This window comes from Tachypleus tridentatus, chromosome 10 (assembly GCF_004210375.1).
Source record: "Tachypleus tridentatus isolate NWPU-2018 chromosome 10, ASM421037v1, whole genome shotgun sequence".
Classification (NCBI taxonomy): Eukaryota; Metazoa; Arthropoda; class Merostomata; order Xiphosura; family Limulidae; genus Tachypleus; species Tachypleus tridentatus.
This window is the reverse complement of record NC_134834.1, coordinates 9035514-9062705: the sequence shown is the minus strand read 5'-3', so window position 1 is coordinate 9062705 and position 27192 is coordinate 9035514. Positions and strand designations below refer to the sequence as shown.

At 36.0% G+C, this 27192-nt stretch overlaps 1 protein-coding gene across 1 annotated transcript in view; it reads right to left on the bottom strand.

Moving 5' to 3' along the window:
* The window catches only part of LOC143227942 (uncharacterized), a 37503-nt gene extending 22778 nt beyond the window's left edge, over positions 1-14725 (bottom strand). The window contains exons 1-5 of the mRNA XM_076459294.1: positions 14431-14725; positions 11294-11423; positions 8913-9065; positions 4487-4886; positions 3660-4434 (exon numbers count right to left, since the gene is read on the bottom strand). Of these exons, the coding sequence (XP_076315409.1) occupies positions 3660-4434; positions 4487-4886; positions 8913-9065; positions 11294-11423; positions 14431-14623 (1651 nt within the window). The 5' untranslated portion in view covers positions 14624-14725. The remainder of the gene's footprint in view (positions 1-3659; positions 4435-4486; positions 4887-8912; positions 9066-11293; positions 11424-14430) is intronic.
* Between the last annotated feature and the right edge of the window lie 12467 nt (positions 14726-27192).

The following is a 27192-nucleotide window of genomic DNA, read 5'->3' as shown; positions in this document are numbered from 1 at the left end:
TTCATCTGTCTTAACTATATTCTATAATAAGTTTCCTCTCTGTGTATTCATCTGTCTTAACTATATTCTATAATAAGTTTCCTCTCTTGTAAACTATATTCTGTAATAAGTTTCCTCTCTGTGTATTCATCTGTCTTAACTATATTCTGTAATAAGTTTCCTCTCTGTGTATTCATCTGTCTTAACTATATTCTATAATAAGTTTCCTCTCTGTGTATTCATCTGTCTTAACTATATTCTGTAATATAATAAGGTTTCCTCTCTGTATTCATCTGTCTTAACTATATTCTGTAATAAGTTTCCTCTCTGTGTATTCATCTGTCTTAACTATATTTTATAATAAGTTTCCTCTCTGTGTATTCATCTGTCTTAACTAATAATAAGTTTCTCTCTTGTGTATTCATCTGTCTTAACTATATTCTGTAATAAGTTTCCTCTCTGTGTATTCATCTGTCTTAACTATATTCTATAATAAGTTTCCTCTCTGTGTATTCATCTGTCTTAACTACATTCTATAATAAGTTTCCTCTCTGTGTATTCATCTGTCTTAACTATATTCTATAATAAGTTTCCTCTCTGTGTATTCATCTGTCTTAACTATATTCTGTAATAAGTTTCCTCTCTGTGTATTTATCTGTCTTAACTATATTCTATAATAAGTTTCCTCTCTGTGTATTCATCTGTCTTAACTATATTCTGTAATAAGTTTCCTCTCTGTGTATTCATCTGTCTTAACTATATTCTGTAATAAGTTTCCTCTCTGTGTATTCATCTGTCTTAACTATATTCTATAATAAGTTTCCTCTCTGTGTATTCATCTATCTTAACTACATTCTATAATAAGTTTCTTCTCTGTGTATTCATCTGTGTTAACTATATTCTGTAATAAGTTTCCTCTCTGTGTATTCATCTGTCTTAACTACATTCTATAATAAGTTTCCTCTCTGTGTATTCATCTGTCTTAACTATATTCTGTAATAAGTTTCCTCTCTGTGTATTCATCTGTCTTAACTATATTTTATAATAAGTTTCCTCTCTGTGTATTCATCTGTCTTAACTACATTCTATAATAAGTTTCCTCTTTGTGTATTCATCTGTCTTAACTATATTCTGTAATAAGTTTCCTCTCTGTATATTCATCTGTCTTAACTATATTCTGTAATAAGTTTCCTCTCTGTGTATTCATCTGTCTTAACTATATTTTATAATAAGTTTCCTCTCTGTGTATTCATCTGTCTTAACTATATTCTATAATAAGTTTCCTCTCTGTATATTCATCTGTCTTAACTACATTCTGTAATAAGTTTCCTCTCTGTGTATTCATCTGTCTTAACTATATTTTATAATAAGTTTCCTCTCTGTGTATTCATCTGTCTTAACTACATTCTATAATAAGTTTCCTCTCTGTGTATTCATCTGTCTTAACTATATTCTATAATAAGTTTCCTCTCTGTGTATTCATCTGTCTTAACTATATTCTGTAATAAGTTTCCTCTCTGTGTATTTATCTGTCTTAACTATATTCTATAATAAGTTTCCTCTCTGTGTATTCATCTGTCTTAACTATATTCTGTAATAAGTTTCCTCTCTGTGTATTCATCTGTCTTAACTATATTCTGTAATAAGTTTCCTCTCTGTGTATTCATCTGTCTTAACTATAGTCTGTAATAAGTTTCCTCTTTGTGTATTCATCTGTCTTAACTATATTCTGTAATAAGTTTCCTCTCTGTGTATTCATCTGTCTTAACTATATTCTATAATAAGTTTCCTCTCTGTGTATTCATCTGTCTTAACTACATTCTATAATAAGTTTCCTCTCTGTGTATTCATCTGTCTTAACTATATTCTATAATAAGTTTCCTCTCTGTGTATTCATTTGTCTTAACTATATTCTGTAATAAGTTTCCTCTCTCTGTATTCATCTGTCTTAACTATATTCTATAATAAGTTTCCTCTCTGTGTATTCAACTGTCTTAACTATATTCTATATTCTGTCATTGGTTCTTACATTTTGTGTCTAACAGAAAACCTGTCATTGGTTCTTACATTTTGTGTCTAACAGAAAACCTGTCATTGGTTCTTACATTTTGTGTCTAACAGAAAACCTGTCATTGGTTCTTACATTTTGTGTCTAACAGAAAACCTGTCATTGGTTCTTACATTTTGTGTCTAACAGAAAACCTGTCATTGGTTCTTACATTTTGTGTCTAACAGAAAACCTGTCACTGGTTCTTACATTTTGTGTCTAACAGTAAACCTGTCATTGGTTCTTACATTTTGTGTCTAATAGTAAACCTGTCATTGGTTCCTACATTTTGTGTCTAACAGTAAACCTGTCATTGGTTCCTACATTTTGTGTCTAACAGTAAACCTGTCATTGGTTATAAACCGATGTTTTGCCGAGAAGTTACTAATGATAGTATGTAAAGATAACAATGTCTTAAATATATACGGATTAACGTAAATAATACATAGTTAAAATAAATAAGACACCACACCTGTAACACACGTACCTTGATATGTCACACAGACAGCCACATCTGTAACACACGTACCTTGATATGTCACACAGACAGCCACATCTGTAACACACGTACCTTGATATGTCACACAGACAGCCACATCTGTAACACACGTACCTTGATATGTCACACAGACAGCCACATCTGTAACACAGGTAACTTGATATGTCACACAGACAGCCACATCTGTAACACAGGTAACTTGATATGTCACACAGACAGCCACATCTGTAACACAGGTACCTTGATATGTCACACAGACAGCCACATCTGTAACACAGGTACCTTGATATGTCACACAGACAGCCACATCTGTAACACAGGTACCTTGATATGTCACACAGACAGCCACATCTGTAACACAGGTACCTTGATATGTCACACAGACAGCCACATCTGTAACACACATACCTTGATATGTCACACAGACAGCCACATCTGTAACACGTGTACCTTGATATGTCACACAGACAGTCACATCTGTAACACGTGTACCTTGATATGTCACACAGACAGTCACATCTGTAACACGTGTACCTTGATATGTCACACAGACAGCCACATCTGTAACACGTGTACCTTGATATGTCACACAGACAGCCACATCTGTAACACGTGTACCTTGATATGTCACACAGACAGCCACATCTGTAACACGTGTACCTTGATATGTCACACAGACAGCCGCATCTGTAACACGTGTACCTTGATATGTCACACAGACAGTCACATCTGTAGCACACGTACCTTGATATGTCACACTGAGGACCACATCTGTAACACACGTACCTTGATATGTCACAGAGACAGCCACATCTGTAACACACGTACCTTGATATGTCACAGAGACAGCCACATATGTAACACACGTACCTTGACATGTCACAGAGACAGCCACATGTGTAACACGTGTATCTTGATATGTCACAGAGATAACCACATCTGTAACACGTGTACCTTGATATGTCACACAGACGACAACCACATCTGTAACACGTGTACCTTGATATGTCACACAGACGACAACCACATCTGTAACACGTGTACCTTGATATGTCACACAGACGACAACCACATCTGTGACACACGTACCCTGATATGTCACACAGACGACAACTACATCTGTAACACACGTACCTTGATCTTTTACGGGGAGAGACGGAACCACGTTACGTATTTGATTGTCGAGTTCCCCATCTGTTATTTCTTCCTTCTGGGAGGAGGTACAATCCTTCGAGACACTTTGCGTTGTACTGCTGTGTTTCGCATTCGTTGTTGTTTCTTGGATGGTTCTACAAACTGAAGAAGTTGGAGCATCGTTGTTGGCAGGTCGGAGAGACTCATAATCACTGTACAATTGACTGTTGTCAGGTTCGACACCGTCTGAAGTGTGTGAAGAACGTGGTTTTGTATTCAATGGACATCCCACGTTTCTTTCAGATATACTGGTGTTAATGTCAGTGACCGATACTGTCGACTCTTTCTGAGCTTCTGGAACCACAGAAGCCAAACGGGCATACACTTTGATCATGTCATCACTGTACAAAACACAGCCAGAAGCTCTGTCAAGATGGACCTTCTTGGTCCCCGATTTCCTCTCTTTGGACATAAGCTCACCGTTATCCAGAAGAGATGGATCTAGAGATTGTAGTGGATCCTCTGAAGGAAGGATCGTCAATTCCAGAGGAGGATCCTTCACAGAACTTAAGGCTGTTTCACTTGGTAGAGCCGTGCAGCTCCTACTCTTGAACAGTGAAGGCTGAGGATTGATACGAGTTCCAATACTGGAAATGTGACTAGAACTGGAGCCATTGTTCTGGAGCACTAAGCCCTTGTCGAATTTGGATCCTCTTTCTGGTGGACGTTCTGTGAAACATGGTTCTCTAATGTTAGCCCCGAAAAATGTTATTATCTGATTGACGAATGTTGTATTTTCTTCCGACTTTTGGTTTCCTGAGGCCAACCTGTTTTTTGGTCAAGCTTCTGTCATAAAGATAAGGGACATGAGTGATGTCCGGTGAGACATGGTGTTCGTGAAAGGCATTCACACGTCTTAAGGCAGCATCAGAAGGACTGCTGGACTTTAACAAACGTGGGTCACTGTGGATGGGGTAAGAACGATCCATCTTCGAATAAGTTGGTGCCTCATCTGGACAGTAAGGGCGGTTTAATCTCGCATTAGTAGTATCTGAATCATTGAATCTAAGCCTTGCTGCCGCGGCTTTCTGGGCATATAAAGTGGCGAAAAGCTTTCGACACGATCGGCGGATGTTGTGTTCAGTCAGTTGCAGTTCTTCATCAAACCGGACTCTTCCACAAGGCAAATCTTTCAAGGACGTAGAATGGACGGACAACGGCGGGGCTCTGTACGGGTACATAAAATATCAGCCTTTTTTTTTCCCCCCCACAAATATAAACCAATGTAATTATTCGCCACTAGTTTAAAGGCTACTGTTTTTAGAGGTAACACATCTTCAGCTTTTACTAAACAGACACTTCAGTAATTTCTCTACTGAATGAATCCTCCTACAGGAAGATTTAATGGAAAGTTTCTGATCATCCGACAACAATAGTAAATGACCTGACACCTCAAATTAAGACCAATAATAATAAATGCAGCTATATCTTTTCTTGAGAAAACAATAACGTATTTCGTTAAAACAGAGTCCTGGAAATTCACATGAGATTCTGTTATAGTGCACGAAATTAATCTTGTCCTATATTAATAACAAACAACTTCTTTTTGCCGCGAGCTTTGTCTGTCCAAATAGACTATCTGAAGAGAGTTACGAATATTAATCACGTTTCATTCGTGTATTAAACTCATGCTATTTCGATTTTTAATTCACATGACTAATTACAGGGCTGAGGAAGTAAGACTAGTTGTTTCATAAGCTAATTAATCAGAACACACACACACAGTCTCAGTATCGTATGTTGTTATGTTCTACTAACCGTTTTAAAATTTGACATATGCATTAGAGTGACAACTTTAAAGTCGGTAAAGTTTTGGTATATCTGTATATGTTAATTATTCCATGTCACAAAACTCCGATTTGTACCTTGTGACGTCACACTTATTATGAGAGTTCTTTACTTCGTGTAACTTCTTGACAATTCACCTTAAATGCTGTCTTTATGAATATTGTACAATAATCGTGACAAAAAAAAGATATTTAGGGTTAGCTCGGTACTTCGACAAGTTTTGACAAGAATTTTTAGTAACCACAATACCAACAATATCTTATTAATCATAACAGGTACGGTGTTTTGTTAAAACTTCCATATCGCTAAGAATGTCTGTTCAGTTTGAAAGTGATAACCGCAGCGCTCCTAGCGGTAGGTTTGATAGACAACAGGTTGCCGTATGTAAAGTCTGCATGATACACTCACTGTTCATATGAAACAAAAACTTCCATATCGCTAGGAATGTCTTCAGTTTGAAAGTGATAACCGTAGCGCTCCTAGCGGTAGGTTTGATAGACAACAGGTTGCCGTATGTAAAGTCTGCATGATACACTCACTGTTAATATGAAACAAAAACTTCCATATCGCTAGGAATGTCTTCAGTCTGAAAGTGATAACCGCAGCGCTCCTAGCGGTAGGTTTAATAGACAACAGGTTGCCGTATGTAAAGTCTGCATGATACACTCACTGTTCATATGAAACAAAAACTTCCATATCGCTAGGAATGTCTTCAGTCTGAAAGTGATAACCACCGCAGCGCTCCTAGCGGTAGGTTTGATAGACAACAGGTTGCTGTATGTAAAGTCTGCATGATACACTCACTGTTCATATGAAACAAAAACTTCCATATCGCTAGGAATGTCTTCAGTCTGAAAGTGATAACCGCAGCGCTCCTAGCGGTAGGTTTGATAGACAACAGGTTGCCGTATGTAAAGTCTGCATGATACACTCACTGTTCATATGAAACAAAACTTCCATATCGCTAGGAATGTCTTCAGTCTGAAAGTGATAACCGCAGCGCTCCTAGCGGTAGGTTTGATAGACAACAGGTTGCCATATGTAAAGTCTGCATGATACACTCACTGTTCATATGATCTATAACAAAGTGAGTGACATCATTGCTAGTTTTGGTTTACATGTTTAATAAACATGTTAATTACTGTTTATAATAGGATTCACTTGTTTTAACTCATTATTTTCATTCCATCCAACATTTGTTACAAGTCCCGAACTTTACCACCAGTTGACCACACTGACGACAATGGTTTTTCAAGATACAAATTGAATATTATAAACTATGCGTTACTAGAAGCTACAGCTATGTAGCCTTCACAACAGTTCTTATGTAGTCAGTGTTTCTTGTTAGTGAGGACTGTAGTAAATAGTCATCTTGAAACAGAATATACATCTAGTATGTCGTCATCCTAACCATTCTATACGTGAAGATCATTTAGTTTTAATAACTCTAAAAACTACCCTTGTAAGAAGATATCTTGTACTATCATGGGCCTAAAGCATTTATAAGTTGTGTTATTTATTATCGTTGTATCACATTAAATACTTTATTGTATGGTTATTTCTGTGAACCAACAATTTATCTCTTGAATTCATTAGATCACAAATATTCGTATTACAACTCATGAACTTAAAATATCTACCATTAGATGTGGCAACTTTCTTACACACTGAAGCTATACCTGTCGACAGACGTTATTTCGATCGTCAATATGACTTCACAACAAAATGAATTTAAATACCTTTTACTGTAATTTGCAGTTTGTCCTAAAGTACGCGATTAAATAGGATTCCCGGTAAAAGCTATCGAACGAAGTGCCAGTAGGCGCCGCTCTTTAAACTTCATCAGGCTTATATTAGATTTTGATGAAGGTTATCAGCCCTTCAGACCCGGTAGGCGGCGCTCTTTAAACTTCATCAGGCTTATATTAGATTCTGATGAAGGCTATCAGCCCTTCAGACACGGTAGGCGGCGCTCTTTACACTTCATCAGGCTTATATTAGATTCTGATGAAGGTTATCAGCCCTTCAGACCCGGTAGGTGGCGCTATTTAAACTTCATCAGGCTTATATTAGATTCTGATGAAGGTTATCAGCCCTTCAGACCCGGTAGGCGGCGCTCTTTAAACTTCATCAGGCTTATATTAGATTCTGATGAAGGTTATCAGCCCTTCAGAATCGGTAGGTGGCGCTCTTTACACTTCATCAGGCTTATATTAGATTCTGATGAAGGCTATCAACCCTTCAGACACGGTAGGCGGCGCTCTTTACACTTCATCAGGCTTATATTAGATTCTGATGAAGGCTATCAGCCCTTCAGACACGGTAGGCGGCGCTCTTTACACTTCATCAGGCTTATATTAGATTCTGATGAAGGTTATCAGCCCTTCAGAATCGGTAGGTGGCGCTATTTACACTTCATCAAGCTTATATTACATTCTGATGAAGGTTATCAGCCCTTCAGACCCGGTAGGTGGCGCTCTTTAAACTTCATCAAGCTTATATTAGATTCTGATGAAGGTTATCAGCCCTTCAGACCCGGTAGGTGGCGCTCTTTAAACTTCATCAAGCTTATATTAGATTCTGATGAAGGTTATCAGCCCTTCAGACCCGGTAGGTGGCGCTCTTTAAACTTCATCAGGCTTATATTAGATTTTGATGAAGGTTATCAGCCCTTCAGACCCGGTAGGCGGCGCTCTTTAAACTTCATCAGGCTTATATTAGATTCTGATGAAGGTTATCAGCCCTTCAGACCCGGTAGGTGGCGCTCTTTAAACTTCATCAGGCTTATATTAGATTCTGATGAAGGTTATCAGCCCTTCAGACCCGGTAGGTGGCGCTCTTTAAACTTCATCAAGCTTATATTAGATTCTGATGAAGGTTATCAGCCCTTCAGACCCGGTAGGTGGCGCTCTTTAAACTTCATCAGGCTTATATTAGATTTTGATGAAGGTTATCAGCCCTTCAGACCCGGTAGGGGCGCTCTTTAAACTTCATCAGGCTTATATTAGATTCTGATGAAGGTTATCAACCCTTCAGACCCGGTAGGTGGCGCTCTTTAAACTTCATCAGGCTTATATTAGATTCTGATGAAGGTTATCAGCCCTTCAGACCCGGTAGGCGGCGCTCTTTAAACTTCATCAGGCTTATATTAGATTCTGATGAAAGTTATCAGACCTTCAGACCCGGTAGGCGGCGCTCTTTAAACTTCATCAGGCTTATATTAGATTCTGATGAAAGTTATCAGACCTTCAGACCCGGTAGGCGGCGCTCTTTAAACTTCATCAGGCTTATATTAGACTCTTATTAAGGTTATAAGCCCTTCAGACACGAAAACTTAAAATCTAGTGCAATGAAATATGTTTACCACTTCTCTAGAATATAATATAACCACTGATAAATTGTTACCTGCTTGCTGACGCGGAGGATCCTGGGAATATACTGTGGTCTCCTTTAATTGGTCCACTGGTGATATTTATATTAGAAGCTGAGGATGCTTTCAGAGAAGACTTTACAATACATTTGTTTAAAAATTCCTGTGAATTACTACCAACGATTGACCTGAAACACAGAACCGTTAAGCCTAAGATAAAACATTTAACAAAGTTCATAAGCGACATCAAGTGCCTACTTTAAATGGACACTTGTTAACAATGATAGAGGACTAATCTAGGAAAACAGTACACATGGTAAAACGTACATTTAGAAATAATTCCTGCAGACGAAAGACTCAAGTAAAAATGAAATACAACAACAACTTTTGTTTACAGGCTAGAACAGATGTCCACTAGCAAGAACTGATTTGTTTTGAATTTCGCGCAAAGCTACACGAGGGCTATCTGTGCTAGTCGTCCCTATTTTAGCAGTGTAAGTATAGAATGAAGGCAGCTAGTTGTTACCACCCACTGCCAACTCTTGGACTACTCTTTTACCAACAAACAGTGGGATTGATCGTCACGTTATAATACTCTCACAGCTGAAAGGACGAGCTTGTTCGGTGGGATATGGATATTTGTAAAAAAAAAAAAAATATTGCCGAGAAAAAAGACCATTAGAATACCTTTTGTTCATTTGAGATTTTATGTTTTATAAAGCATCCAGTAGATGCCGCCACAATATAATGATAGACAATGCGGGTTTGAAGAAGCTGAGTTCTAGTTTCTAGAATCCGAACACCGGTGCTCCTGAATTAAAGTTCATTGGATAATAATATATAATGAAGAGTTATTTTAACATATTTTTCCTGTAATAGAAAATAGAAATGAAATATGCATGTATGTAATATTGATAGATTATATTTGTTTGTTTGAAGCACAAACATACACAGTCGGCTATCTGTACTCTGCCCACCACAGGTAACGAAACCCGGTTTCTAGCGGCGTTGTAAGTCGTTAGACATACCATCGATTTTAGAAGACATTTTGATAGGTTTTGAACTGAGGAGACTCATTGAATTACAAAACTTAAAAATACATACAGAGAGTTAAAGTTCGCAGAAACCCAAGAAAGAGAAGTACCCAAAAAATATCCTTATTTTATTATTATATATTAACCTGTTGACTGCCAAGTATTTCAGCTGCTACAATACAACTCTAATGCTTCTTCATTTTGTAACTTTTTTTCGTGACGCCATTTTGGATCGAAAGTGAAACAATTTGTAATTGGGTCAAATGCATGTATGGTGCTGACATCTAGCGGTGAAGTTAGATATTACTGAGAACGAATTAACTCGTCCGTGGCACTGTGTTACCGATCGGCTTGGACGAGCTATCTCGTCTACGGCACTGGACAAGTCAATATCTCAATGAACTGCAATATTTAACAACGACCAACTCTGATTTTTAAATAGTAAGGTCAGTCGTCCTTTATTAGAATGATTTGATTTTCGCCAATGCAGAGGCGCGATGGGTGGAGTTATCGTCATTCCTACGGATATATAACAACTGTTTTCATCTTGGCTGCTACACTATCTACGAAAAGTAACACAACACTTTGAACAAGAGGACTTTTAATGTTCCCCAATGAAACAAAAAGGGCCCGTCATGGCCAAGCGTGTTAAGGACTCGTAATTTGAGGGTCGCGCCAAACATGCTTGCCCTTTCAGCCGTGGGGGCGTTATAATGTGACGGCCAATCCCACTATTCGTGGGTAAAAAGAGTAGCCCAAGAGTTGGCGGTAGGTGGTGATGACTAGCTGCCTTCCCTCTAGTCTTACACTGCTAAATTAGGGATGGCTAGCACAGATAGCCCTCGAGTAGTTTTGTGCGAAATTAAAAAACAAACAAACAAACAATGAAATAAAAACTCGCATGGCAGAACTACACTATCGTTCAGTTGTCCAAAGGTGTCAGGGAATGTGCACAGTTTCATCGCAACCCTGTTTTTTGGGGAAAAAGATTCTCTTTCCTAACCCTAACTTTGAATTTGCGGATGAGGCACCGATTTTAGTGGAGTTGCATCATGGAACTTGAAAACAACCCCAGTAAAATCGGTGCCTTTGGTTTTCTTAAAGTGTGATTTCGAAAGTAGATGACCACTTAATATGTGTGTGGAAAGTTGTCAACATGTGTATCGATCAGCACTGTGTTGTAATGGTCATTGAACTAAGCGTTCCATGACAGAGAAATCACCTATAGAATCGCAGCATGAGACCTGGAACCTCGTTAAGTCTCACTGCTTATCACGCTGAAATTTGGGTTTGACACCCGCGATGGGTAGAGCACAGACAGCCAGCCCATTGGGCAGCTTTGCGATTACTGACAAACGAAACAACGTGATTTGTAAACGTACCTCGGTTTTTTCTGGCAGTAGTCCTGACTGTAGTCCGTCTCCGTGGAGCAGCTGGACCTGATCCTTCCTTCGTTCCTTCCAACAGCTACAATTCCTGAGTCACCATCACTATCTTGCAGTTGAAATCCCACTAACGAAGGGCAAACAGTTAGGGTTAAGCTGAAAGTTCGTGACGTCATTGTTCAGGATATTAAAATAGTTTAAAGGTTGTTATTTTTTCTTTCAGGTTTGTGAACGTTCAGAAACTTTCTAAACACCTAACAACATTTCTGCTGCCTTCCTTACTGTAGCTTGTGACGATTTTAACCGATTTATAAAACACGTAGGAAACACGTTTACAAAACAGGCGAGATTCAATACACCTTTCTAGGGTTAAACTGCGCATGGTTCCAGGCGTGTCCAATGAGTCAATAATTAAATTACCTTGTAACTTTTAACTACGTTGCTTGGTTACCTATAGTCATATTACCAGATAAGCAGTCGTTTTGTGACATAAAAACCTATAAATACGATAACCTGTAATTATGTTGAACGTTAACTGTATTTATTGTGACAAATTTGCTTGGTATACACTTACATATACACGATATATCATGTACTGTAATGAATTTAACTGATGCGTCTATGGGTTGTGTATCGTATTAAATGAGGTTTGTCTAAGTTTATTAATACATACTGTAGGTTTTGTAATGTACTGACAAATCTGTCGAAGTTCATTGTGCAGACTGTATTTCACTAGATAAACTTTTTCTGCAGTTTTGAACTTCGCAAATCGGAATCAATGTTTCTAAACCAGAGTAAAGCTGGTGTCAAACATGTTCAACATCAGATAAAGGAACAGTGGTTGAGAACCTTTAGAACTTGTGAGAAGAATCCAATCAGAAGGTTTTACGTTATCACTGATCGGTCTGACACCAAACTGAATCACCAACCCAATCTCACGAGCGAATACATAAACTTGTCACATCTGTCCGCTGCCTGTCCGACTTGATTGTTCTGTCAACTTTATATTCCGTGTTCTTGTCTGTAAAGGTTTGTCATGACCATCCCTACTGTGAGATGGAGAGAAATAAAGATTGAAGTCTGAAACTGAGGAAAGACAGCTCGGTCACGTGCTGTAAGAGAGATACTTTCCGGACGCGCGACATTTATATTGACGTTGGTTTTATCATAATGATTTACTTACCGATCGCTCAACGTGATTTTAATACCGTGGTTTGAATGACACGGACATACCATAAACATTTGATAAGGTGACTTTATTATCAACAGTTGCTTACGACGTAATAAGAACAAAACATTCGGTGAGAATCACGCTTCAGTTACCAGTCTTAACCAGATTCAACGAGAGTCACACTGTAGTTAGTAGTCTTAACCAGATTCAACGAGAGTCACACTTTAGTAAGTAGTCTTAACCAGATTCAACGAGAGTCACACTTTAGTTAGTAGTCTTAACCAGATTCAACGAGAGTCACACTTTAGTTAGTAGTCTTAACCAGAATCAACGAGAGTCACACTTTAGTTAGTAGTCTTAACCAGAATCAACGAGAGTCACACTTCAGTTAGTAGTCTTAACCAGAATCAACGAGAGTCACACTTTAGTTAGTAGTCTTAACCAGATTCAACGAGAGTCATACCTCAGTAACCACTTTTAACCAGTTTCTTATAAACGTCCAACAGCATTTACATCAAAAGCTGAATTTCAAACCTGTCAGATAACGACAAACTACTGGACGACAATTTGTAAATAAACAATACATGAAGGAACACAAGATCTTAACAACATAGAAGTAGCATTATATCAAAGTTATAAAGACGGTAATGAACTAACAGTTGAAAAAACAAGTAATAAATGAAAATATGTTTGAAAGTTATTACAAACAAAATAACATTTAATAAATTACTGGAATGTACTTTAATAGAAAGTGAAAAATATTATCTTGGAACCACAGTCACAAGACAGACAGAAACTGTCGTCACAAAATATCAGTCAACACTTTGACCAGTTCACACGACAGACAGTTAATTGTCACGTAATATCAGTGAACACTTTGTTCAGTTCACACGACAGACAGAAATTGTCACGTAATATCAGTCAACACTTTGACCAGTTTACACAAAAGACAGAAATTGTCATGTAATATCAGTCAACACTTTGTTCAGTTTACACGACAGACAGAAATTGTCACGTAATATCAGTCAACACTTTGACCAGTTCACACGACAGACAGAAATTGTCACATAATATCAGTCAACACTTTGACCAGTTCACACGACAGACAGTTAATTGTCACATAATATCAGTCAACACTTTGACCAGTTCACACGACAGACAGTTAATTGTCACATAATATCATTCAACACTTTGACCAGTTCACACGACAGACAGAAATTGTCACATAATATCAGTCAACACTTTGACCAGTTCACACGACAGACAGTTAATTGTCACGTAACATCAGTCAACACTTTGTTCAGTTCACACGACAGACAGAAATTGTCACGTAATATCAGTCAACACTTTGTTCAGTTCACACGACAGACAGAAACTGTCGTCACAAAATATCAGTCAACACTTTGACCAGTTCACACGACAGACAGAAATTGTCACGTAATATCAGTCAACACTTTGACCAGTTCACACGACAGACAGAAATTGTCACGTAATATCATTCAACACTTTGTTCAGTTTATACGACAGACAGACATTGTCACATAATGTCAGTTAACACTTTGATAGTTCACATGACATTGGTAAGTAATTACTGTGGGAGTCACAATAAACTAAAAACAATAATACTGAGCTGCGCGTGCTTTTGTTGATACCGACGTGAAATACTGATACTAGTCGATGAAATAATCTATCTGTAAGAGTAAAATTTTGTGCCATAGAAAGAAATAAACAACATAAACCATACAGGTATCAGTTAGATAAAGTGATGTGCCAAGGGTTCACGTTCACGAGGCTAAACGTGAAGTAACAAGAGTATAATTACCTTGAACTATTAGAATGTCTTCATTTTTTTCCTTCAAAATAACAACATGATTAGAACGTCATACTTTATAGCGACAGACCCGCCACCAGATGTGGTGAAGGGAAGCAAAATGGACATTTTCATGTTTAAAAATGATCATACCTCCATTGTTCTCCGGTTTCTCCCCATTTCGTTGTATACCAGATACTTGCTTCTCTCCAGGTAAAGTTGAGGTTGTGGTGTTGGGAACACTGCTGGTTGCATTTTCTGGACCGTGTACAACCGTTGTCGGTGTCCAATCTTGTTCGCAGGCGCTATCTGGAGATGGAACTCGGCCGCCACCACTGGTCGTCATGACTACCTCAATCTTGTTGCTATGGGCACCAGTATTAAGGTGAGTACAGAGAAAGTGAAGACTGTGATGAGACCATTCCTGAAAGAAGACGACAAAAATATGACAACCGGAAACCGCTTCTACAAAACGTCTTCCACAAATAACCAAACCTCCTGTCACATTCCCATGTTACGTTTTCATGAAGTGGGCTTTATACAGAACAAATCTGTACCCAATGTGTTAATGTACAGCACTGTGCAAAATATAATATTATATCATTCTTTTAATGGAGCTGATTCTTACATGTTGTGAATGTGTAAATTTTAACACTATGGAAATGCTTCACTAATTCTTGTTCACAACTAAATGACACACGATAAGAATATTTATTATTCTCTAGATTTTCTATATTATGTACCAAGAGCATGTCATTTCTTGAACCAAGGGCATGTCATTTCTTGAACCAAGGGCATGTCATTTCTTGAACCAAGGGCATGTCATTTCTTGAACCAAGGGCATGTCATTTCTTGTACCAAGGGCATGTCATTTCTTGTACCAAGGGCATGTCATTTCTTGTACCAAGGGCATGTCATTTCTTGTACCAAGGGCATGTCATTTCTTGAACCAAGGGCATGTCGTTTCTTGAACCAAGGGCATGTCGTTTCTTGAACCAAGGGCATGTCGTTTCTTGTCCCAAGGACATGTCTTTCTTGTACCAAGGGCATGTCATTTCTTGTACCAAGGGCATGTTATTTCTAGAACCAAGGGCATGTCATTTCTAGAACCAAAGGCATGTCATTTCTTGAACCAAGGGCATGTCATTTCTTGTGCCAAGGACATGTCATTTCTTGTGCCAAGGACATGTCATTTCTTGTACCAAGGGCATGTCATAAGGGTTAAGCTTCAATGAACATACAGATCAAATGTAGGACCTGAAGTAACAGTCATGTTACCCTATGCAGTATCTTAATTATAGAAAACGAATTAACATATGGACAGGCATATACTAGAAGAAATTAATTTAACAGTATTCCACAAATAAAGCTTGAGAAAAACAGTATTTAACACTATATATTAAGTTTTGTTGTCATGTCCAAAAAGCAGAGAGAATTGTCGGTAGAACAGAGAGTTTACATAAAAGCTTTACGTGATGCTGGTTGGACTCTGACAAATTGATGTAGACTAGAAACATTCCACAAACACTGTCAAGTACACTACAGATCATGAGATTGAGACAGGTAAGTTTAAAAATAAGAAAGGATACTGATGTTAAATATGTTTGTTTATGAAGTCTTCAGGACAGTAGTAAGACTGTCACTGATATTAAGCATGACACAAACAACATGTGCCAAATAACAGAACAGTGTCCAGATCTACAGTATGAAGAACACTGAACCAGAATGGAATATTTGGTTATGTACCAGTTTAAAACCTTTACTTTGACATACAAACATTGTCAAGGAACTGAAAGTTGGTAAAAAGTACCAAAACTGGATTGTTGTTGATTGGAAACTGGTTTTATGGATGGATAAGTCCATGTTTGAAATATTTAGTTATAAACATAAGTTGTAAATCTGGTAGAAGAAAGGTGAAAGATGCTTACCTCAGTGTATAACACCTACCATGAAACATGAGGGGAGGCAGTGTAATGGTTAGAGAGTGTTTTTCTACTGAGGTAACAAGAGATATTTACAAAATAGATGGAATAATGGACCAGGTCAAGTACCATCAGATACTGATCCATCATGGTATACTAAGCAGTTTATGTATTATTGGTAAATGATTCTACTATCAAGAAGATAATAACCCCAAACACACATCCAACCTATGTAGAAACTGTTTAGTTAAGAAAGAAGCGACTGGAGTCATTCAAATGATACATTATCCTTCACAGATCACTGATCTTAACCCATCTGAACAGATCTGGGATCTGATGGATCAAAAACTTGGCAAATCAAAAGTTACGTTCAAAGAAACTTTATGGGAGTGTATTAGAGACATTTGGAGTAAAATCCCACAGAATACTTTTGATTAAATATGTTACAATAATGACTGAAAGACTGTCTGTAGTTATTAAAGTGAAACAGAGAGAGATAACATATTAACTGTTCAACTCAGACACTTCCACCGAGTTTCTGTTGTACTAAATATGAATATTAATACAATTATGTTTCACCTGTGATTTACCTTCCATTGTTCATTGAAATTAGCTGAAACTTAACTGTAATATATACAGTTTCTACTGATACTACTACTTATACTAAATGTAAACAGTATATTTACTACTACGTATACTAAATGTAAACAGTATATTTACTACTACTACGTATACTAAATGTAAACAGTATATTTACTACTACTACGTAAACGTATACTAAATGTAAACAGTATATTTACTACTACTACGTAAACGTATACTAAATGTAAACAGTATATTTACTACTACTACCACTACGTATACTAAATGTAAACAGTATATTTACTACTACTACTACTACGTATACTAAATGTAAACAGTATATTTACTACTACTACTACTACGTATACTAAATGTAAACAGTATATTTACTACTACTACTACTACTACGTATACTAAATGTAAACAGTATATTTTACTCACTACTACGTATACCAAATGTAAACAGTATATTTTACACTACCACGTATACCAAATGTAAACAGTATATTTACTCACTACTACGTATACCAAATGTAAACAGTATATTTACTTTACTTACTCACTACTACGCATAATTAAATGTAAACAGTATATTTACTCACTACTACGCATAACTAAATGTAAACAGTATATTTATTTCACTACTCACTACTCACTCACGTAAACGTATACCAAATGTAAACAGTATATTTTATCACTACTACTACTACGCATACCAAATGTAAACAGTATATTTACTTACCACTACGTAAACGCACACTTAAATGTAAACAGTATATTTACTCACTACTCACTACACTACGCATACTAAAATGTAAACAGTATATTTACTCACTACTACTACCACGCATAATTAAATGTAAACAGTATATTTATCACTCACTACTACTACGTATACCAAATGTAAACAGTATATTTACTACTACTCACTACGTATACCAAAATGTAAACAGTATATTTACTACCACTACTACTGCATAACTAAATGTAAACAGTATATTCACTACTACTACTACTTATACTAAATGCAAACAGTATATTTACTACTACGACTACGTATACTAAATGTAAACAGTATATTTACTCCCACGACTACGTATACTAAATGTAAACAGTATATTTACTCCCACGACTACGTATACTAAATGTAAACAGTATATTTACTCCCACGACTTATACTAAATGTAAACAGTATATTTACTCCCACGACTACGTATACTAAATGTAAACAGTATATTTACTCCCACTACTTATACTAAATGTAAACAGTATATTTACTACTACTACTACGTATACTAAATGTAAACAGTATATTTACTACTACTACTACGTATACTAAATGTAAACAGTATATTTACTACTACTACTACTACGTATACTAAATGTAAACAGTATATTTACTCACTACTACCACTACTGCATACCAAATGTAAACAGTATATTTTACTACTACTACTACGCATAACCAAATGTAAACAGTATATTTACTACCACTAACTACGCATAAATAAATGTAAACAGTATATTTACTCACTACTACTACGTATACCAAATGTAAACAGTATATTTACTCACTACTCACTACTACGTATACCAAATGTAAACAGTATATTTACTACTACTCACTACTACGCATACTAAATGTAAACAGTACATTTGTTACTACTACTACTTATAATTAAATGTAAACAGTATATTTGTTACTACTCACTACTCTTATAATTAAATGTAAACAGTATATTTACTACTACTACTACTTATAATTAAAATGTAAACAGTATATTTACTTTTCTACTACTACTTTATAATTAAATGTAAACAGTATATTTACTACTACTACTACTTATACTAAATGTAAACAGTATATTTACTACTACTACTACTTATACTAAATGTAAACAGTATATTTACTCCTACTACTACTACGTATACTAAATGTAAACAGTATATTTACTACTACTACGTATACTAAATGTAAACAGTATATTTACTACTACTACTACTACGTATACTAAATGTAAACAGTATATTTACTACTACTACTACTACTACGTATACTAAATGTAAACAGTATATTTACTACTCACTACTACTACACGCATACCAAATGTAAACAGTATATTTTATCAATACTACTACCACGCATACCAAATGTAAACAGTATATTTACTCACTACTACTACGCATACCAAATGTAAACAGTATATTTACTCACTACCACTACGTATACCAAATGTAAACAGTATATTTACTCACTACTACTACTACCACGATCGCATACCAAATGTAAACAGTATATTTACTACTACACTACTACTCACGACGCATACCAAATGTAAACAGTATATTTACTACTACTACTACTACGACGTATACTAAATGTAAAAAGTATATTTACTACTACTACTACTACGTATACTAAATGTAAACAGTATATTTAATACTACTACTACTACTACGTATACTAAATGTAAACAGTATGTTTACTACTACTACTACTACGTATACTAAATGTAAACAGTATATTTACTACTACTACTCACTTTATAATAAATGTAAACAGTATATTTACTACTACTACTACTTATACTAAATGTAAACAGTATATTTACTACTACTACTACTACGACGTATACTAAATGTAAACAGTATATTTACAAATACTACTACTACGACGTATACTAAATGTAAACAGTATATTTACTACTACTACTACTACGACGTATACTAAATGTAAACAGTATATTTACTACTACTACTACTACGACGTATACTAAATGTAAAAAGTATATTTACTCCTACTACTACTACTACGTATACTAAATGTAAACAGTATATTTACTACTACTACTACTACGTATACTAAATGTAAACAGTATATTTACTACTACTACTACTACGTATACTAAATGTAAACAGTATATTTACTACTACTACTACTACTGCATACCAAATGTAAACAGTATATTTACTACTACTCACTACCACGCATACCAAATGTAAACAGTATATTTTACTCACTACCACTACTCTTATACCAAATGTAAACAGTGTATTTTACTCACTACTACTACGTATACCAAATGTAAACAGTATATTTACTCACTCACTACGCATACCAAATGTAAACAGTATATTTACTCACCACTACGTATAATTAAATGTAAACAGTATATTTCCTACTCACCACTACTACTTTATACCTAAATGTAAACAGTATATTTACTTTCACTCACTATTACTTTATAATTAAATGTAAACAGTATATTTACTACTTACTACTACTAACGTATACCAAATGTAAACAGTATATTTACTCACCACTCACTACTACGCATAATTAAATGTAAACAGTATATTTCACTACTCACTACTACTACGTATACTTAAATGTAAACAGTATATTTACTCACTACTACGCATACCAAATGTAAACAGTATATTTACTACTACCACTACTACGCATACCAAATGTAAACAGTATATTTACTCACTACTACCACGCATACCAAATGTAAACAGTATATTTACTACTCACTACACTCACTACTATGCATACCTAAATGTAAACAGTATATTTACTACTACTCACTACCACGTATACTAAATGTAAACAGTATATTTGCACACTACTCACTACGCATACCAAATGTAAACAGTATATTTACTCACTACTACTACTACGCATACCAAATGTAAACAGTATATTTACTACTACCACTACTACGCATACTAAATGTAAACAGTATATTTACTCACTACTCACTACTACACGATCGCATACCAAATGTAAACAGTATATTTACTCACTCACTCACTACTACGACGCATACCAAATGTAAACAGTATATTTACTCACTACTACTACTACGACGCATACCAAATGTGTAAAAGTATATTTTCTCACTCACTACTACTACGTATACCTAAATGTAAACAGTATATTTACTCACTACTACTACTACGTATAATTAAATGTAAACAGTATATTTACTCACTACTACTACTACGCATAATTAAATGTAAACAGTATATTTACTACCACTACTACACTTATAATTAAATGTAAACAGTATATTTACTACTACTACTACTTATACTAAATGTAAACAGTATATTTACTACTCCTACTACTACTTATACTAAATGCAAACAGTATATTTACTACTACTACTACTTATACTAAATGTAAACAGTATATTTACTACTACTACTACTTATACTAAATGTAAACAGTATATTTACTACTACTACTACTTAGTATACTAAATGTAAACAGTATATTTACTACTACTACTACTTATACTAAATGTCAACAGTATATTTACTACTACCACTACTTATACTAAATGTAAACAGTATATTTACTACTACTACTACTTATACTAAATGCAAACAGTATATTTACTACTACCACTACTTATACTAAATGTAAACAGTATATTTACTACTACGACTACGTATACTAAATGTAAACAGTATATTTACTACTACGACTACGTATACTAAATGTAAACAGTATATTTACTACTACGACTACGTATACTAAATGTAAACAGTATATTTACTACTACGACTACGTATACTAAATGTAAACAGTATATTTACTACTACCCCACTATTTATACTAAATGTAAACAGTATATTTACTACTACTACTTATACTAAATGTAAACAGTATATTTACTCCCACTACTTATACTAAATGTAAACAGTATATTTACTACTACTACTACTTATACTAAATGTAAACAGTATATTTACTACTACCACTTATACTAAATGTAAACAGTATATCTACTACTACTACTTTAACCAAAGGTATACAGTATCTACTACTACTACCATTTATACTAAATGTAAACAGTATATCTACTACTACTACTTTAACCAAAGGTATACAGTATCTACTACTACTACCATTTATACTAAATGTAAACAGTATATCTACTACTACTACTTTAACCAAAGGTATACAGTATCTACTACTACTACCACTTATACTAAATGTATACATTATATCTACTACTACTACTTATACTAAATGTAAACAGTATATCTACTACTTTAACCAAAGGTATACAGTATCTACTACTACTAGTAGTAGTACTTATTGTAAATATTAAATATCTTCTATTATTCCATCGTATATTTAGTTATTCAAATACCGAAATAAATTTTTTGTTTATTTTTAGTTAATCATAAAGCTACACAGTAGGCTATCTGTGGTGTGCCCGTTTCGAGTATCGAAACCCTGTTTATAATGTTTCCTCCACCTGACCGCTGAGGCACCGGGGGTCATGAATTGAAGACCAAGAAGTTTGATGGAAAAAAAATTCAAACACACGCGCAGATACACACACACATAGACAATACAAATATATATCTGTTTGTTTCTTGACGTTCATAAATAATTGTAACTCCATTTCTCACGAACCACATCCATCCCAGACTTGCATCTCTGGTGTCGTTTAACAACTTTACCGCCACCAAGCACGTGAGTTCTGGGGAACTGTTAACGTCAAGGTTGTTAATCATCAAATCTAGATGATCCTTGACCTCACCTCTAAAGATGGATCAGATTATGTGATTGTAAAAGAAAGCGATCCTGTCCATGTGTCATTACATATCACGTTTCTACTAAATAAAAGTCGACAGCTGAGATAGGTGTTTTGATAAATCACGCTAAACTTCTGCATACAGAAAGTTTAGGTTCTTTAAGTTTTCACACATAAAAGTCACATCAAAGCGAGTTGTTTATTGTACAGAGGGATAAAAATTGAAATTTTAACGGAAAGAAAAGATCGTGGGTAGTTCTTAGAATTACTTGTTGTAGGAAGTATGGAAAGCAGATGTTGCAATAAAAGTAAGCAAACGACTTTGTTTGTTTGTTTACTGGGTTTCAAATTTCACGCAGAGCTACACGAGGACTATATGCGGTGGCCCTCCCTAATTTAGCAGTGTAGAACTAGAGGGAAGGTAGCTAGTCATCACCACCCACCGTCAACTTTTGGGATTCTCTTTTACCAACGAATTATAGGATTATAACGCCCCCACGACTGAAAAGGCGAACATGTTTGGTTGGTACGACCAGGATTCGAACCCGTGACCCTCGTCCCTATATACGAAAATACACAGTTTGAGAAACACTAGTTTATTGTATCTGGTATGATTCATAACAAGTAACTGCTACGTTTCCTGGAGGCTCAGATGTAATCACGACGTTTACAATGCTGAAGTTTGGGTTTCAATCAATCCCTGTGGGTGGAAACAGCATGGAGAACCAATAGAAACAGCTCTTGTCAAACATATTAATGTGTTCTCCGCTGGTACATTGGTAAGTCAACGGATCTACCACGCTAAAATTAGGAGTTTGATTCCCCTCGGTGGATTCAGCAGATAGCCTGATGTGACTTTGCTGTAATAAAACACACACATTAATGTGTGCTATTACATAAAAGGCACCAACAGTAAATTAGCCATGGTTTACAATAAGGATGTTTTAACCCTCTTTATTCCCATGTTTTATAATTGTTTAAGCGTCATGTATTATTATCTACTGTAGAGCTAATGGTACATCAACTTGCATCATGTATTGCTTGTCTAGTGTTAAGGTAGACGTCCATCAACTTGAATCGTGTATTGCTATCTGTTGTAAAGCTAGACGTCCATCAAGTTGCATCATGTATTGCTATCTGTTGTAAAGGTAGACGTCCATCAGCTTGAATCGTGTATTGCTTGTCTAGTGTTAAAGTAGACGTCCATCAACTTGAATCGTGTATTGCTATCTGTCGTAAAGGTAGACGTCCATCAACTTGCATCAGGTATTGCTATTAATGTAAAGGTAGACGTCCATCAACTTGAATCGTGTATTGCTATCTGTTGTAAAGGTAGACGTCCATCAGCTTGAATCGTATATTGCTATTAATGTAAAGGTAGACGTCCATCATTTTGAATCGTGTATTGCTTGTCTAGTGTTAAGGTAGACGTCCATCAACTTGAATCGTGTATTGCTATCTGTTGTAAAGGTAGACGTCCATCAACTTGAATCGTGTATTGCTTGTCTAGTGTTAAAGTAGACGTCCATCAACTTGAATCGTGTATTGCTATCTGTCGTAAAGGTAGACGTCCATCAACTTGCATCAGGTATTGCTATTAATGTAAAGGTAGACGTCCATCAACTTGAATCGTGTATTGCTATCTGTTGTAAAGGTAGACGTCCATCAGCTTGAATCGTATATTGCTATTAATGTAAAGGTAGACGTCCATCATTTTGAATCGTGTATTGCTTGTCTAGTGTTAAGGTAGACGTCCATCAACTTGAATCGTGTATTGCTATCTGTTGTAAAGGTAGACGTCCATCAGCTTGAATCGTGTATTGCTATTAATGTAAAGGTAGACGTCCATCAACTTGAATCGTGTATTGCTATCTGTTGTAAAGGTAGACGTCCATCAACTTGAATCGTGTATTGCTATTAATGTAAAGGTAGACGTCCATCAACTTGAATCGTGTATTGCTATCTGTTGTAAAGGTAGACGTCCATCAGCTTGAATCGTGTATTGCTATTAATGTAAAGGTAGACGTCCATCAACTTGAATCGTGTATTGCTATTAATGTAAAGGTAGACGTCCATCAACTTGAATCGTGTATTGCTATCTGTTGTAAAGGTAGACGTCCATCAGCTTGAATCGTGTATTGCTATTAATGTAAAGGTAGACGTCCATCAGCTTGAATCGTGTATTGCTATTAATGTAAAGGTAGACGTCCATCAGCTTGCATCATGTATTGCTGTCTAGTAAAAAGCTAGACGTCCATCAGCTTGCACCGTGTATTGCTGTCTAGTGAAAAGCTAGACGTCCACCAACATCTGTGTGTTAGTGTTATCCACCACACCTTAAATAGTAACACAGGAGGACAGTATTTATAACACTCTGTGGCGCCATTTTCTGACCTTACAGCTTACAACGCCAAAGCTGGACATGATCTTAACCTGTAAAGTGAGGTGGTTTGTTATATCTATAGTTTCACAGTGGTTTGGAAACAACGTTAGAACTGACCGTAAACCTAATATATAACATGAGGTGGTTTCTTATATCTATAGTTTCACGAGTGGTTTGGAAACAACGTTAGAACTGACCGTAAACCTAATATATAACGTGAGGTGGTTTGTTGTACTTATAGCAGGTGAGGCCTAAAACTTTTTCTGTCAGCCCCTTAAGTTAGTTAAGTAAAAATGAATCACTTGTTTTGAAATGACTGCTGATAGAAATGAAGTTAGGACGTCTTTCTACACACACACACACATACATACATACATAAAGCAGATATTTCGGTTAGCTTGTTTGAACTTCAGCACAAAGCTACACAATCGGCTAACTGTGCTCTTCCCATCACGAGAATCGAAACTTGATTTTTCGCATTGTTTGTTTGCAGACATGGCGCTGTGCCACTAGGGGGCTACTCCTTTTATGCGGCTTTAACACCACAGTTTTCGTTTATTTTCATTAACAGTGTAATGAAAGCTACAGAGGGTTGTGCGTATTTACATTGATAACAACGAATTCACGGTTAGTTGTTGAAATAACTCACAACACACAGATAACTCACAACTCCTTATTACAGAGGAGCCTGTATGTCTTTATTCAAGTGTGAAAATGTAATAACTAAGCTCCATTGGGTTATTTTATTTGTCGATTGTAGGGAATCAAACCTTGAACGCTATAAGACCGTAGACTTACTCGTATACCACCAGTGTTCCTTGATATTCAAGATTAAAATTTCCAAAACCCTTCGGCTTGGGAAAAGCGATGTGATAGTTTACGTTGTTTTCTAACACTGACATCTGGCGGCGTTTTGTATTAAAAATCGGAGGTTTTTTTTTTGTTTTTTTGTAATAAACGAACAAAGTTTCGTGTGAAACAGTTAATAACAAAAATATTCCAGCATATCGAACGAACTGTCAAAAGTATCGATACTGGAAATCAGTTTGACACATTTGTGCGTCTTCGTCAGTAAGACTGAAAATGACGCACGAATGTGTCAAAATGGTTTCTATAATATCGGTACTTTGTTCCAATTACTGAGATTTTTCACTATATAGCTTCTGATAAGCAGTCATTTAATTGTCTACCTTTAGGTTATAACTAACGCCTCCAGGTGTCACTGTATCACCGTTGTACAACCTTGCGTTAAGGAATAAATATTGTTTTTACCAAAGATGTTACTTTGGTTTCTGATTTGCATTTTTCTGCGATTTCTTTTAATAAATTCGAATTTCACTGAAACCGGTCGAATTCATTGGATCAGGCTAAAGTAAACAGTAAACCGTGTTTTCTAGCCCTCTTTAGGTTTCATTAATTACCCCAGAAATTATTAAGAGAGAGAGTTCAGCAAACTAAGACAATGGACTGTTTGTTTAATGGAGTTGTTCACGTAAGGTGAATGTCGGTCAAATTTTAAGGTCACGTGGCGCCGCCGCCATTGTTTATCAATAGTTATCTGTCTCGTTAAAGCTTTAGAACTGCATGTAAGCCATGGCTTGTCACTGCATCTGTCATCTAATTGCTTTGGCGTGCAGGTTTCCCATCTCAGGTATAATTGTTTCAGTTTGTAACATCGCGTGATAAGACCTGACAGAGCAACTGAGGTTTTTCTGTAAGGTAAAAATTCATTATTTCATGTTATCAGTAGGGAAATAGAGAAAAAAAACCTTTTTTTTTTTTTTTACATTTTCCTCACGTTCATATATTAGCCTCGCATAACTTGTAATACACTGTAGCCAAATGCTACCAGTATTTCATAGTGAAAGGGCAAACACACCAAATATTTACTCTCATCGATACGCCGACTTAATTTGTCAACTGAAAACTGCCTTAGGTTGAAATTATTAGCTTTATCTGGTTTATACTATATTCCTAGTAATAAATGTGATAGAAGTCCTTTCTATCTTCACTATTCTGAATGCAAGGTTCCTGACAGACCAACCATCAGATGGCACCGCGGTGGCTGTGGGCTAATAACGCAAAAATCAGGTTTCGATACCCGCCGTGGACACATCACAAGTAGTCAAATATTGCGATTACAGAAAACATTATAAAAGTATACGTGTCTGCTCTTTTTAATGAATATTAAAGTCAGTTAGCACTTTGAAAAAAACAAAATCATTTCTGAGTCGGCACTTCTTTCGTCACTGAATAATGTTCTGGTTGTGTTGCACGTGCCTGACACAACAACATCTAGGCCTTGAGTGACCGTTACTTGTTGCACGTGCCTGACACAACAACATCTAGGCCTTGAGTGACCGTTACTTGTTGCACGTGGCTGACACAACAACATCTAGGCCTTCAGTAACAGTTATTTGTTGCACGTGGGTGACAGAACAACATCTAGGCCTTGAGTGACCGTTATTTG